Raw genomic sequence first — 17,168 nt, 5'->3', positions numbered from 1 at the left:
GGAGAAGTCTACAATGCTAGGAATTATCTTATGATCTGGAAGCCTAAAACCTGTTGGCTGGCACATTCTCTCTGTCTCTGTCTCTGTCTCTCTGTCTCTCTCTCTCTCTTTCTTGCTCTCTCTACCCCTCCTTCTCTCCCTCCTTTACTTTCTCTCTCTTCCATCTCTCTCAGTCTCTAACTCTGTCTATTAAATAGTTTTATATATGTTACTAGGGTCTAAGTAAAAGTTATTGTACTATACAAAGCTAGAAACAAGAGCAAAATTGATGATGACATATACAAGTATCTGTAATAATAGCAAATGGTTTTGAAAAGTTTTTTTTCAAATATTTGTGTATACCGTAAGTAAGTAGGTAGGCTGATAAACAATTGTAATGAAAAGTTGCTGTTGTCTCTAATGATTATATAACACCTCTGAGCTTATACTATTAAGAGATTTCTATCATTTATCAATGTACACTACAAAAGTAGAAATAATAATGTACATATATAAACTGAAAATTGTAAAATAAATACTAATGGAAGCCTATTTTATAGAAAAAGAAATCAAGACATCAGGGTTCATGCAAGACACATGCCATGATTAATTGGCCTAGGATTTGGTCTAATGCTAAAGTAAGGGCCATTAATTAGATTGCTAAAGCTGTAATAAACACAAGAAGGAGAAGAATGGTTGCAATATCCATCCCTATAATTATAAATATGGTTTATAAGATGCATGAGAATTGAAATTCAAATAAGGACAAATATCTGATGATGCCATATTCCTTTATCTGGGAATATGTGGGTGGGAATTATAACTCATTTGGGTATTAAACTTTAGGTCATAAATATTTTCTACCTTGGTAGTACATTTTCAGTTAACTTCTTGGGCTCCTAAGTGAAAACTTTATGATCCTCTACCTCTACCACCCAAGTAATGTGATTACAGGCATGCATCACCATGCTCAACTAAACAAATAATTTATATGAGTGGAGTAAATGTAGGTTATTGGAAACTATTTGTAGATGCTTCATGTGCCTAAAAGAGAAGGTAACTACATTCTCTGACAGATTGTTGACTGTGGTTAAATGAATAAAACCTAGTCCTCGAGGGCCAGGGTTTGGTTGTTTGATCTCAAAACTTTTCTTTATCAAAAAGGAGACGTGGTCCCTTCTCTTTAAGATCTTTCATACTAAAATGGTTCTTGACACCACATTACATTCTACAAACCTAAAACCTGTGTCTGACATCAGGAAGGTTACAATCACTAATTGGAGGGCTCAAGCAGTATGGGTTCACTTAGATAATTAGGGGTATTCTCACATACTTTGGAATAGATACTACATAAAGAATAGAAATAAACCAGAGTAAATGCTACTATATAAACACAAACATGAAAACAGTTGAGTTGGTAAGGTTAGCACAGTTCTCCAATGGAATATGCCATAATGTAGGAACTTTGTTCACTGCTTTTCTTCCCTCAATAAATTCCTGTGTAAACAGTTTATTTTGTTAGCATTAATGGTCTTCAATTAAATCATGTGCTTTGAACATATCAATTTACAGAAGTATTTTTTGCCAAGTTATTTATAGAATGCTTAGGTCTGTCTTTCAGAGTTGCCAGCAAATCTTTGTGTATACAGATCTGCTTTGAATTTATCAAAGTCCTCTCTCAACTGTCATTGTATAAAACACATAGGCAGCAGAGACTTCCTCTACACAATGTATATTGGCTATGCTTGATGTTTATCTTTGTACATATATAGACATTAGCATATAAGAAATGTGGAAGGTGTCCATAAATTCAAGGAAACATTTAAGTGCACAGTGATACATAGATACAGGGGCATAATACTTTATGTACTTGATAAATATTTCATCTCTACATAAAGAAAGCTTTTTATCAACTTTGATTGTTTTTTTATTACCTTAAAGTATTGCAGTTGTTTCTCAGAATTCATTGTTCCTTCCTTTTCTTGTCTCAGACAGGAATTGAAGATGAAAAGCTCTGTATCTCTTAGCCACCCTTTCAGTTCTTTGATCCTGACCTCCAGCTGCCTTACCAGGCTTCCGCTTTCAGGAGAGAGCAGGTCACGTGGACCTGATCCACTGTGCCCTGACATTGTGTCCTGTATCTTCTCTCTTAGGGTTTTCTAATGCATCAGATTAAAAACAAAACAAAACAACATGGATTAGCTTAGGAACCAAAAGCACATCATAAAAGCTACCTGAAAGTGTCCAGCTGTACCTTACTTCTCACTGATAACATTCAGGCCAGATTAGCTTGCTGCTTGACTTAGGGTTCCATTTCTCAGGCAGTACATGGTGTTCTAACAACTAGTGGATGCTTAGAAAAACCTAATTCACTCTTAACAGGACATTTGGTCCAAAAGTTCACTCTTGTCACAGATAAAAATTCATTTGAGGGCTAGGAAGGTAGCTCAGTGGTAGAATGCTTGCCTTGCATGCATGAGGCCCTGGGTTCGATTCCTCAGCACCACATAAGCAGAAAATAAAAAAAGCCGGAAGTGGCGCTGTAGCTCAAGTGGTAGAGCACTAGCCTTGAGCTGAAGAGCTGAGGGACAGTGCCCAGGCCCAGAGTTCAGACCTCACGACCGGACCCCCCCCAAAAAAAAATCATTTGACTTTTCATGACAAGAATATACAATAAAAATTTCTCAGCATAAAATGTTTGATAGAAACCTGACTTGAGTCAGTATACTAAAGAGGCCAAGGATAGATTGTGCAGAGATTTAAATTTGGTTTTGTTTTGTGAAATACAATTTGCCAAGTAATATGACAGTAATATTTTTTAAAGAGGAAGCTTTCTTACTGCTGCTGCTGATTTGACCTGACTTCGAAACTGTTCAACCCCACAGTTCTTCTCACTTTTCATGTAGATGCTAGAAGCTCTAATAAATGGGTTAAAATCATCCCAATCACTGTGCTAGGAGCCCACTTAGATTATCAATTATGGCATGAAGGTAACATTGAACTGTTTTTCTTTTCTTTTTGGTGGAAAGCGCTCTCTTCAAAGAATCAATAGGATTTAATCTATAATGATAAATTAAACCTACAAAAAATAAGCTTTAAAACACAAATAAAATTAAGTCAACAAACATTCATCTGTTGTGCTATATTTTGTAAATAGGATCTTTAGGAGACTGTAAGAGAAAAATAGCCTTTCTTGGCAACACCCTTGTATTTTCATGGTGTAAATATTGATAATTTAAAGACTCTCAGTGGAATTCAGATTTAGCTATTGTTTTTATGCTGTAACAAAAGTAGCAGCAGGAGGTGAAATCAATGCCCTTGGAGGGTAGGGTCACAAAAAAGAATTTATTGCCACTTTTTTGTTCTGGAACAGTTTGCAATCATAAATTCTTCATAAACAGAATACTTCAGAGAATGGTCCGTCTTCATAAATATACGACAGAGGACATCAATTTCATTTAATTCACAATTTGTGTCAGCACAGCAGATGCCAATGCCTGCCTTGATAGGGTTGTTTAATATGCAATTGAGACAGAGTAATATGCAGCACTGGGGACAAAATTTCACAGATTAAACTGTACGCACCACTGACATTTCATTCTAATGTATTTCCATTCCACACTGTTCACCTTAGATGAAAGTAATATTAAAAACCATATCCCTCTATTTTACTATTGTTAGAAGTTAAAATCCTTGTCTTTAATTTTTTTCATGCCAATTAAAATGTAATCATGCCAATTAAAACAGTATGCCTGGTGGTATTAGTGTGGTACAGGTTTTGTTAAAATATTCCCTCTATTCCACTTTCTTCCTAAAGTGTCACAAAACTACACACTGTAATTGAATGATATTTTGTCAAGATAGCAACCACTTTTAAGGTCTCTGATTCATTAGGAACAGTAAAATATTGTTTCTTCAATGTAATATTGACTAAAATTTTGTGATGAAGAAGCAAATATATATGGCACACTTCAAACAGATTTCAAAAGGACCACTGTTCATTATTTGTCAAATTATTAAAATATATATTCAAATGCAATAGAAATAGACTATTATTTTCTCTATCAAGAACATAAACCTGCTACTCTTATCTATCTTGTAAACAACATTTTAAAATATCATATACTCTCTACTTTCCTCATTCTCTCAATGGATTCTGTAGAATTTAGTAGGATCTGATTTAAATCACCATTCTATAAAGTGCAAGGCACTGATTACTTTTAAAAGGCAATGTAACAATAGGCTAGAGAGTAAGAACTTTTAGCATTTTAAGTTCCTCTGCACAACTGTAGAACGTATAGAATTTAGATGAGAACTAAGGACTTAAACTTGCAGGTTTTTAATCACTGTGATTAAGCATGGCATAAATGCAAGACTGGCATTTCTCCAATTCATCAAGGTACATGGAGAGCTTCTAATTCAAAATATTTTTGGAGTATTATTTCTTTAAAAAATTTAAAGAGGCAAAAAAATGGAAGGCATGAAAAATTATGCTCTATAACTGACACTACCCATACTTAGCTGTTATGATTAATCATTCAGGTAATTGACAAATTTAGCTTACCCTTGATTTGAAGTGAAGGCAATTTAGGAGAGAAGTTGATGAAAAACTACAGGTTAACTTCTCCCTCTCTGATGTCTTCCAACCAGGGGACAGTACTGTCTCCTGCACAGTGCCATCCTAGTGTCTGGGTAACAGAGTCTCTAGATTGCCTTTCTGCCAGATTCTTGCATCTCAGTCTTTGGCTGAGACCCAGCCCATCATTCCGTGAAATGAATTACACAAAACTCTCTCTCTCTCTCTCTTTTTGCTTTTGTTAAAAGTGAGCTAGAAATTGAGGCACACACAAAAAAGGGCCCATTTAATTCTGCAATTCAGATCTGGGTCAGATTTGCATCTTTGTTTTGGTGGCTTTAGTGTAGCTTGAATGCTGTAGTGACAACTCTACTTTTCATCTTAAGGGTACAGTAAATAGTTAAACAGTGGATGTCTCTAACATGTACCTTCAGAATAAATTCTATTAACATTCATTCAAGCATGACAGTCAGTATATATCAGATATACTGTATCATAGTTGACTTGGTACATACCCATAATACATGGCATATTTTACTTACTTTTTATGTATTAGAGAACCAAAATTATTAAAATCTGAGAGGAGACAAGCTCAGAATAAAAAAAAAATCAACAGAAGAGGAAAAGCAATGTTTTTCACATAATAGCATGAATAGCTTGTTTGAAATGTAGGTAGTGAATTCAAAGAGAGAGATATTTGTGCCTCAAATTAGAAATCAGACAGATAGAGTGCTTTACACAAAAAATGTACACATAACCTACAAATAGTAATAAAAATGCAAATACCCCAAGCAGTTCCCATTTTTCATTAATTGAATCCACTTTTTCAAGGAGATCATTTGGTAGTAAAACGCCACCTTTCTTCAAAACTTCAACCTTACTAAGCAGCTCCGTCTTTTTCAGATGTCTGATGGACATTTCTACACTGTACCGCTAAAATGAAAAGAGAAAGAGATATCATTAGGAATAGAGGTGATTTTAGAACAACTCTGACAGAGTTTATAATGCTTATGGATGCAAAAGATTTTGTTTCCAATAAAACTGACATGGAGCCTAAATCTAAGTGTCATGGGTAATTGAGGAATATTGTTGAAAACAGTTAAACATATTATCAAATTACATTATTATGTATACACACAAATATCTAAGTTATTCTATCAATGATACTGATATATGTCTTTTTTAAATTAAGTTTATATTTGATATTATAGTTAGTTTTGGTCAACATTTGATTACAAAGCCAAAAGTCATCTTAGTTCCCAAAAGACAAACTCTAAAATAAGAAGAGTATATGTCTTCCTTTGCTGGTATGATGACTTGAACTCAATGCCTCAAGCTCTTACTCAGCATTTTTTTTTTAAAGCACAGCTGGAGCTCTACTACTTGAGCCATACCTCATTTCCTATGGGACTTATTCCTTAACCTATAAGTTCTCTGACCTCTCAATTAACAAATTGTCTTCATTTCTGTTTTACTGAAAAAATCTGTGTGGGCTTCAAGAAGTTCATATAGAGAGAAGAAACAATAATTTAGGAATGGTTACAAAATTATATTCTTTATTACTGTAAGCTGCTCATGTATATTATAAAACTTTAATATATACATATATAAACATATATATCCCCCAATATACATTAAATTTAGCAAACTGCCAAATGAGTCTCTCTTAAAAGGCGTTTTCTTGGAGATAATGTAGAAGCTACTTAAAAAGATAATTACTGTGGTGATTCTTTTCAATAACTCTATTTAGATAACTTCATAGTCTAGTGGACAACTGTAAGTAATTGTGACTATATTTTAATATATATGTAAAAATATCTCAGTAGGAAAAATCAAACATATTTTACATTTTAGCACATACTATACTTTAAAAAATTATTAGGTTACTGAGTCTACGGTAGCATTGATCTTTTGACTTAAATGACCATGGTGTAATACTTATCAGATCCACTAAGAAAAACTTTTGTCCAAGCAAAGTAGTGCTAATCAGAAAGTTAAAACATGTACTTGGGTGATTTCATTCCCCTTGAAAACATGGTATTACAAAAGCTCTCAAAGTAAAATACAATTGGAAGCAGCTTAAAAGAAAAGAAGGTGTGAAATCACTGTTTCAATTAATAGATCTTCAGCATTTGCATGCATATGTTTGCATACTTTTAGTTTCATATTTTAATCTTTCATTACACTAAACATGAACATCATTTGTATTATGTAAACTTCTCCAAATGTTAGTCATTTGTGGATCATAGAACAAAATGTTTTAAATGAGGTGATTTAAAGCATTTCATATTATTAATGAATGTTGATCAGGGTGTCAGAGTATCCAAAATTACATGAATATGCATATTGAAGAAAATCAAGAGTTGTTTTAGTGCTTTCAGAATCTGGCCTGTAATACATGGGAAATTCTGATTACATTTTCTAACATCAAGCAATTACCAGAACCACGTTACTACAACACAGAAAACACAGTGTCCACTTGAGTTTTCTGGATAGAATACTTAACAAGCATTCTAGAAAACTTTGAAGACTGATGGAGAGGGAAATCTGCTTCATGTAATCAGATTCCCTTGTAAAGAGTTACATGATTAATTTGATGAGACTGACATAATGTTGGGGAAACCAGAATTTCAGGCAGACAAGCAATCTTATTCAAATGTTTCCATTTTGCCAAGAGCAGTCATCTATGGGAGAGTGAGTCCACTGGTTATGCCTTCTGGGAGTGGCTTCTACTGACTAACATTTTTATTTGTGGTTCTCTCGTCTTTTCTTTTTGCCCCAATTTTGCGCAGCTCCTACACAGCAAACCAGTTAAGAAAGAGAGCAGTTTAGATGTATTCCATAAAAACAATAATCTCGTAATAATAAAAATAAAAAGCAACTAATTTAATTTTAGACGTAATAAAATAATTTTCACTGTGTAATATGGCATAAGTAGTTACAGCAATAGCTATTAAAATGGCTATTACATTAAAAAAAACTTGTTTTTATGTATGCTCTCTTTGTCACCAATCCTACTCCATAAACAGCCTGATGGAAAATGTGATTGATAGACATTGTCTTCAAACTATAAAAGCTAAGAGAATCTAGTTAATTGTTAGATATATTGGTATGTGAATGAAAGGTACTAGAATGTCATGAAATTTAAGGTAAAAGCATTTATTTTAATTTTTGAGTACTCTGAAGCTTGAACCTGAAATGATTTAGGGCCTCAAGCCATGTATGTATAGTAATGCCAGGAGGTTATAGTTTTGTCAATGCCAGTATATTTTTGTTTTTTTTTCTCTCTGTAACATCTTTTCAGAAACATTAGATGGAGAGAGTCAACTGCCAGCTCTAACTCTTCTTGTTCATCCTATCAAGTAGGGCTACTTTATCCTGTGGTGAGAAGATAATTTAATCTTCATATTCATTTCACCACAGCAGTAAGTGAGCAGGGGCTGTCCCATTGTGTCCTGTAGTCTGGGGATGTTATGATATAGACTTCTTTTCAATAGCCAAAAATGAGATTAGCAAAGTTAAAGTGAGTTGGCTTTTCTGGAGTACTAAAGTAAATAAGCATTCAGTATTTAATTTCCCCATAGCACCTGCTGTGGGTCTTTCTGTGTAGTCAAAAATAAAATATACTCTATTGAAAGGAAATATTTACATTATTAAGTGTATTTGCCTGGCCAATTCAATTTTAACTAATGAATCTAATAGATTTGTGAATGATCTAAGTTAAAGACACAGTATCCTAAATACTATTATTCCTATTTAAAAGAAAACTTTCAAAAAGCATTCAAAATAACTACATATAGTACCTTAGTAGCTTACTGGTTTTTTTTACTAAGAATTAAAATAAAATTCTCATTGAGAGCTTGCATTTTAAAAGCACAAGATGCCAAAACTGAATTATAAAACAAAGCCAACAAAACCAGAGGTTCTGAAATAAATATACTTAGAAATGGATGCAGACTAGATTGAGATAACTTTTTTTGACAGTTATTTTAAAGGCTCCTCCCCAACCCCAACCTTTTTTTTTTTTGTTAAAAATCACACAGAAAATTCTGCCCAAATGGAGACTGGAACAATGCCTTGAAACAGTGTTAATTGTCACCATGGAAACCAGAAGAATAAGCCATTTTGAAACTGGTATAGAAGGCACACATTGAGCAACTCAAGCATTTTTCTGCCTCCCTCAATGTTAAAGAACAAGATGCCTTGTCACTGTGAGGTCAGAGAAAGAAAGCATCATGAAAGGGTTGTAGATGCTCACTGTCTAGTAAATAAAAAAATAAAAAATAAACTGTGTGCAGCTAATGCTGTAAGACTCTACCCAGTGAATCTATTTTGAAATAGAAAGATCATCAAAAGATGGCTAGGATTGGGGGATGGCTTCCACCTAAGCAAAACTTCAGGGCTATATTATGTGAACCTTGCCCCCAAAGCTCCCTGGGAATTCTGCTGTTGTAATAAAACTTCAGAAGAGGAAAGAAAAAAGGCAGCATGATGGAATTCAAAATAATGCTCTAAAAGCACACAGAGAGATTAAGACATCCATTGTAAGACTTTTGTATGGTGCTTCTGTTGGTTATGCTGAAAAGAGACCAGACATTGCTAAACAGGGAGTGAAGATTTAGCTACGAGAAACACAAGAATTAAACCAAATAATGTTCTTGAATATTAGAATTCTGCTTATTGAGTTATAAATAGTTACATCTTACAACATATTTCTGTATATTAGGAAGAGTTAAGAAAAGTGATCTAGTTATAAGAATGACAAATGTGAGTATCTTTGCCTGCGCACTTTAGTATTTCCAACACCTGTATATTTGCCATGATCACCTTCCCATACACACAATAGGCAGATACATTGTGAAAATAAAATATATCTTAGTGTAATAACAACAAGGTATATGTAAGGAACACACCCAAACATAAAATTACTGTGTGAACATATGCATTTTTGTACTAAAGTGCAAGGATGTGCCTGTCTATGACTCCTATATTATACTCTCCAGCTTGTGTTTGCCCTCCTCATTCCAGGCTTCATGGTGGCCCCTCAGCAAGTCCATGCCTAATGCCATTCAATGGTGAACAAAGAGTCCTTTTATAGGAAAGTCCAGGGTCCATAGCTCAGCTGTACTGCTAGAGGCCAATGTTGCCATTGCAGTAGCGCTTGTGCTGTTCCCTTTTCCAGAAGACTACTATGGGATGCTTCACAGGAGTCAGTACCACCAATACTTGGGGAAGCTATCCAAGATTAAGGAAGGAGGTTCAGGGTCAAGACAAATAATGGTTCTTATTTCTTGCAAACTCCTGTATTTTACCACTAGAATTTATGGTGAATAATTGCATAGAGAAATTATAAAGACTCCTACAATTGTCCTTGTAAATTAATAATAGGCTTTCTTGATTGGGATAAATTTGCTGCTGAGCCTTTGGAAAAATTAAAAAGTGCAATGTCATTTAAAATTGCCAGCACTCTCACAGCAAATTACATCTGAGGTTAAGAATTGAGTTTTGCTCCCCCTTCTAGCTTATTCCATTTGCATGATCTGGAAATCATATTACATTGGCCATGTATTGTTAATTGGACATAGATTGCATTATCTTTAATATAAATCAAACTACAAATATTAAAATGAATTGCAAATTCCCTAATAGAAGATCATAAAACAATCTTTTTAAAAGTATCTCCCATTAATAATTTAATTCCAATTATATCACTCAGGAAATTTAAGTAGGAGACTTGGCAAACTTATTTCACCAATCATTTCTTTTACATAACAAATACTAAAGTCTTTTAAAATAAATACAGCCGGGACAGAATTCATTGTTACAGGATAAAAATAATAAAGACATCGATGACTGAGAAATTTACATGTTGATTTCGTGTAAAATACTGCATAAGAACAGTATGTCTACCTGTGTCTTTTCTTCCCAACTCAGGTCAAGAAAGAAAATATCTCTCACAGGAAAGTTGCACTAATTTTAAGAAATATTCTGATGACAGCTTCTAAATTATAGAATTAGTTATTATTATTCAATGTATTTTTAAAAGATTCTTTAGCCCTTAGATATTTCTATAAGTTGGCTATCTTTCTGAAATCTTTACATGGCATTTAATGAGTTTATATTAAATATTTAATACTGTTTAGGACATATCCACTACGACCAAAAACAGTTATATTCCCAGCAGTCCCACTGTTTCAGGCAGAGGACTTGATTGATCCTCCTAGCCTGAACTGAGTAGAATGAAAAGAAGCAGTTGGAAAATAGCTGCAATCATTTAATGCAGATGACCTCTGACAGCCTTGCAGCTCTTCTATCTGAACAGAAATTTGCATGGGGTCTCTGTGCAGAGGAACAATGTAACCTAAATGGTAGACAATCTTTATTCTAATGAAGTGGGTGTCAAGGTCAATGTAAAACTGCAATGATAAATGGTGCACCACTAGGCAAGAGAAGTTGCATAGGCATTGTAGTGCTTTCACATTAATTGAAGACTGAAATGCACTGCGTGAAAAGCACAAGCCTCTCTTTTCACCATAATGTGTTAGTGCATCAGTGCCCAAGTGATTTCTTCAAGATGTTTGCCCGTTGACATGTATCTTATTGTAAAAAACAACACAAATATGGAAGTTTGCCTCCAACTGTATATTTTTAGAAGTTAGTGTTTTCTTGAAGCAGGACTGCAAAAATTAAATAAAATGTCCCCAGATACATCTTCGTCTTGACACCTAATGTAATTCCTTTGATCCTTTTTCCTTTTCTTTCCCTATTTAGAACTATCTTTAATTAGTTTCAACCAATCAACCTCTTATAGAACTTTCACTGGGTACTTTCATGCTGTGCTAACTGTAAAAGAGGGCTAAGAAGAAGATAATCATTTAAATATTATTTCTCCTCACTGTTTTCAGCCTAGTCTGAAGTTGAGATCTTCAGGTGCTGTTTGCCCAAAATGAAAATGTAATAAAAAGTCTATGACTTATAAAAGAAAATAATCTGGTCACTTGACATTGCCAAAATAACTATATAGGAATAAGAACACCATTTCTTTAGTTGATCCAGGAATTGTGTGGCAGTCATATTTTTCATCCCACAAAAGTAAGGACAGTAAGTTGCTTTAAAAAAAAAGTCTGATGTGGGCTGGGAACGTGGCTTAGTGGTAGAGTGCTTGCCTAGCATGCATGAAGCCCTGGGTTCAATTCCTCAGTACCACATAAACAGAAAAATCCAGAAGTGGCACTTAGCTCAAGTGGTAGAGAGCTAGCCTTGAGCAAAAGAAGCTCAAGGTCAGTGCTCAGGCCCTGAGTTCAAGCCTCAAGACTGGCAAAAAAAAAAAATCTGATATATTTAAGCCAGTAAAAGGAACACTGTTTGCTAACACACTCATTAGCAACCATGCACTTTAACTTCATCAATTAAACAAGAAATGGAGTTGTACCATTAGTTTCACAATTTGCTAAAATACTGATAAAAGCATATTGCTAACTATTTGAGAAATATATCCAAGCTAAACTTAGAATAGGTTATAAGCTGGATGCCTTTTTATGGTGAATTTTTTTTCTGATCTGATAAAAGTGTGATATTCCAACAACAAATTTCCTGCTACATGTAGATTTTAATAACGCAATTACAATTTTGCTAGTCAAAAATTCTCTGTAGGTCTGTAGTCTTGGTAACCAAATTATTAGTGTACTTTACTATAAAATAAAATAATATGGCTAGTTTGTAGCTTTGTTGTAAAAACAAATGGTCTCGAATAGAAATCAACAATTCCTGAAATGGTCATAAAGCAGAAGAAAAAAAAAAATCTTACCACAAGGAGGATAGTGCAAAAGAAAAAAAAAAGTTACGGATGAAACTGTTTAAAAAACTGTACAGCTTCATCTGTGTGTGATTTGTCAGGTCTGAAGCTTTGACGTGCCCAAGGGGCAGACCCCAGCGGGGAGTAGGCTGCCGAGCTAAATAGCTGTGAAAGAAGTCTTAATGTAGGATGGAATTCAAACTAACCTTGACATGACCTCCGGAAAAATATGCAAAAAGTAAAATGAATGCTCTCTGCAAGATACATCCTAATTTTTGTGGTGGAGCTGGTTAGTTTTACAAACATAACTGAGATCTTAAAGAAAAATAGAAAGCTAGTAAAAGGGGAAAACTTTCAAATTCAGGAGGAAAAAAAAAAACACCTAAGCAAGCCTGATGTGTTCCTGTGAAGGCATGTGAACCATTTGGAAAGAATCCAAATAAAACCCCACACCGAACAATATTGTTGTCAGCCTGTCTATTCAGGAAAATTTTTTTTTGGTAGGTTGAATATAAATGACACAAAGCCAAGATTACATCATTGCACTACAAAGTCTGTTGGGGCTTTTAGCTGAACAACCCCCTTGGATCTATTGGTTTAGGACAGTAATTCGGTAAGGAGGTTTTAATGTGTTATTTTTCCTTTGGTGCCACTAAAAAGTAGTGGAATGTAAGTAAGGATATCCCATGCGCTTTCTAGTCTATTTCTTGCTTTTGATCTATATTTGATAAACCAAACTCCAGTTTTAGTTGATGCATTTAGTCCTGATTTGACTCTATTATAAACTGTGCCTGTTTTGAAGTGATCTGTTTAGTAGCAAGGCATTTGTTCTTGTTCCCCTGGACAAGACCTGGCTAACTCACTGGATATATGGAAATTTTAATTGAGTGTCAACTTGTGTAGAAATTCAATCCTATTACCTTCTCAATGCAATTTTGTAGCAATACCAGTTATTTACTACACTACTAACCAGATTTTAAACATAATTAAATTGCTAGCAACATACACCCAAAATCTAATGACTTAAATCCCTAAAGTAAGGATGTGAATTCATGGATCAGGTGTGTATACTTCCATTAGAGTTTTATAAGCCTAGAGAAAGCAGATGTGTGCAACCCCATAGAAGCACAGAGATGTAGGGATTTTTGCTGTGAACATGTTGAACAACCACACATAAAGATCACTCTTTAATGGGCATGTTATGATCTAGTCCTCTTTGGTCAGTCTTTTTTGGTATTATAGTGACATAGATAAGGAAAACATAAACATAGCATCTTTATCAGATTGCCAAGTTATACAAATATCACTGATTAATAAAGAATAATATCTCAGCTCATAGGCACTTACAATTCTAATAAACTGGTTCTCTGGAAAGAAAAAACATTGAGAGCCAGCTACTAATTATTGATACTCCCAGAGAAATTTTAAAATTTTAACAACAGGCTCTCTTACTAAACCATACTACCCAGCGCGAATACCTTACTACTTGGCCAGTAATTTAGGAGATGAATAAGGTAAGAACAAATTTTCTCTCATTCATATTCTAACCACTGCCTGTATCATGGGGAAAAAAGAAAGAATTTTCTCTACTGAAAGAAAAACAATGCATAAACGTGATTATTACTAACATCAATGCCAGTGACAGGGCAGGAGGTGTGACATGTGGGCATGTGGGCAAGCATATATCCTATATTAGCTCTCTCTCTTTCCATGTGAGAATGTGGCCTCATACAACCCAGGTATGTTTTTAAAGCAAAGGTAGGAATAGATACGTTTATGTGAAATGGTATTATTGTTTATGCTGAATTATTTAAACTTTTAATATACAAGCCAAACTATATGTCTGATTTGCTAATGGGAAAAATTATGATGTTATAATAAATGAAGTATATGAAGTAGAAATGACAAATGCCAAGAATGACAAGAGTTATTAACCTAACTCCCACCCAATACTCACCAAAACATATAAAAAATTTAAATGCATAAAGAATGGAGGTGATTGCTTTAATTGCCATTAGGATCAATGTGTACTTTAGGTTCTATTTGCATGAAAAAAAGGAAGGAAGAAAGATGTAAAGTGAATTCTGGTAGGTAGACAGGGGATTCTAGTTCACCAGAAGTGTCTGGCAGAAATTAGACATCTACCTGGATTTTATGGGATTGAAGGAGGATCAGCCTGCAAAAGTCTAAAGTTCTTCTTCATTTTAGTTCATATTCACCAGGTCAAATACATTAATGACAGTATTCTAGGTAGACGAATACCAAATACCACCAGTTAACAAATTGTTTCCTATTGAACACTATTCAGATGTTATATTCTAATACAGAAAAACTGGGAACACAACAATAGAGCAAAGATCTAACTATATGAAATGTAAGTCATAACTCTAAGCTTAAAATAGGATATAGACAGCCAAAGGAAAACACAATATGAATTGAACATTTTGAAACCAACTCCCATCCTTCCTGTTTAGAGAGGTAGCAGATTGAATCTGAGACATCGGATGAAACCTTCCAAGTACTTCCATTTGATAAGCATATTATAGGAGATTTCTACTACAGAATGTATGCAATTAGGCCTTTATTTCAACAAAGTCCTTCCTGTAGATATCATACATACATATATATGCATATGTGTGCATATATGTGTATCTAAATGCTACTCTCAGGTTTTGTCAATATACCAACATACACCATTTTCCAACAGATAGCTAAGAAATGCATTACAATCTTTGCTACCAGCCTTGTAGCATACTGGCAATCTCTCTTCCAGACTATGCAACTTCATGGTTGTGCTATATTACACTCAAAATCTACACATCTCAATGGGATTTTTGTGTATTCCAATGCACTTCAGTGACAATGTGGATCATTGCCATAATACAACATGACTGCTCTAATTACAGTTTCATTATGATGTACCATATCAGAGCTGTTTTAATGTCATGTCAGCACATAGTAAGAACAGATACTCAATTATGTAATGTCTGTTAGAGTATGCAATGTAGGATGAAAAAACAAAGATATGGAGAGCAGAAACTAATGTAGTGCAATTCAGTTTTCTCCTCTAAAAAAGTTTCCAATTTAATTTTGTTTTCCATTTTAAAAGCTTCTAGTTCAAAATGTCATTTCTTCTGTTTTCTATTCCCCAACCTAAACAAACACCCCATATACATATGTATTTCTGTTTAATTGGATAGAGGCAAATTTATTAGATTGTCTTAAATTGAGCAAAGTAAGAAGAAAAATTTTAGAATTTAGACACTCTCATGTAGTCAAAGAATAAATTTACTTCTTATATGCTATAATAAATCTACCACAACTTTTAAGTGTAGTAAGTTAAAGTCTACTGAAGGCTGATGGGTAACAAACTTCAAACACTACATTATACTTCTTTTTCCAGCACTGTGCCATGGTCTCTTGTCATGGTACTTCTTGCATCCTTAAAACTTGATTGACCAGTATGTCCTATTACAGAAACCATGGTCATAAAATGAGATAAACATTGATATCCTTATTTACTTTTCTAGACTAGGACCATCTGTCAAAATATGTCCAAATATCTCTAAAATCAGAAATTCTGTTACTTGTTTTTATAAATTGGAAGAATAAACCTGAAAGGATGACTATGGAGTATTTTCAATATGTGACACTCTGAAAACACGAATTCAATGAATTGTTTTACAAACAATGTGACATATGAACAAAACTATTCTTTGTTGGTTTAGCATACTATTAGAAAAAAAATTTAATATGTCAAAGCTTAACCAGTATCTTTATAGTTCAATTTCAGGCCTGTTCAATGCAAGGATTTATAATGGAAATGCTGATGAAGGCTAAACCTTGGATGTATGGTTGTGCAGCAGCAGCCATTTCAAATATAGATATATTTTTAGCATTAGGAGGCACCAAGTTTGTTTAAATCTGGATTTTTTTCTACAATTGCAAGTAATGTTAATAGCACACTGTAAATGTTAAGGCTAAGTGTGCAATGTCAAAATAGATTGGATCTTTCTGAAAATTGGAAATTCAGGCTTTTCAAACATAATCCAGATGTTTGGCTTTTATTCAGATTTCAAGAAAGAGGGAACTAATATGATATAAAATTCATACATGCATATTTCATTAGTGCCTTTTGTATCGCTGAATTAAACATTCTGAAACGTGCTTTTCCCAAATCATGTAGTTTTAAACCAAAGCAGTTGCCAAGTTGTTGTGCACCTCAAAAATAATGCCAAAGAAGACAAATTAATTTCATAAGGAAGAGAATATATATGCATATATATGTAACTTTGTTGATAAAGTTTCCTCACAGTATCTTCCTCTTTCAAGGAAGAGAAAAAATAAGACTATTGTAACCACTGTCACTCATCAAAAAAGCATTGCTGCATAACAGATGACTTTCAAAATCTCTAGAATCAGTGGCCTAAATGAAGGTCAGGAGCCCTTTAACCATCAAAAGTTCACTTTTCAAGTTTAGTGTAAGTGGGTATTCCCCCAGGACTAAGGACTCCAATGCTTCTAGGCGCTAAGATATTGCTGAGCAACTTTTTTTTTTGATTACCTACTTCCCAAGTGCAATGGAAACATAACCATACCTTTAGCCAGATTGGGAATTTTTTGTGAGTTTGAAAAAGAAAGCTGTCAAAAGGGTTGCCATATCTATAGTCTTAATGGAATCGGGTTATTCTTGGCTCACAACTGTATGATAAGGCCTTGATGCCTTAAGCTATCTTTTGAGTGTAACTCTGGTGCCATTACTTCATATGAGGATAAATGTGTCAGAATTAGATTAAAGGGGATGTATTGGTCAAGATT

The 17,168-nt window shown here is 34.1% G+C and overlaps 1 protein-coding gene across 1 annotated transcript in view; it reads right to left on the bottom strand.

The window, feature by feature from the left end:
- Positions 1-17,168, bottom strand: part of Akap6 (A-kinase anchoring protein 6) — a 278,588-nt gene that overhangs the window by 81,722 nt on the left and 179,698 nt on the right. The window contains exons 9-10 of the mRNA XM_042677816.1: positions 5,342-5,488; positions 1,914-2,138 (exon numbers count right to left, since the gene is read on the bottom strand). Of these exons, the coding sequence (XP_042533750.1) occupies positions 1,914-2,138; positions 5,342-5,488 (372 nt within the window). The remainder of the gene's footprint in view (positions 1-1,913; positions 2,139-5,341; positions 5,489-17,168) is intronic.

This window comes from Dipodomys spectabilis, unplaced genomic scaffold (genome assembly GCF_019054845.1).
Source record: "Dipodomys spectabilis isolate Male_0828 unplaced genomic scaffold, ASM1905484v1 ptg000042l, whole genome shotgun sequence".
Classification (NCBI taxonomy): Eukaryota; Metazoa; Chordata; class Mammalia; order Rodentia; family Heteromyidae; genus Dipodomys; species Dipodomys spectabilis.
This window is presented reverse-complemented; position numbering and strand designations above follow the sequence as displayed.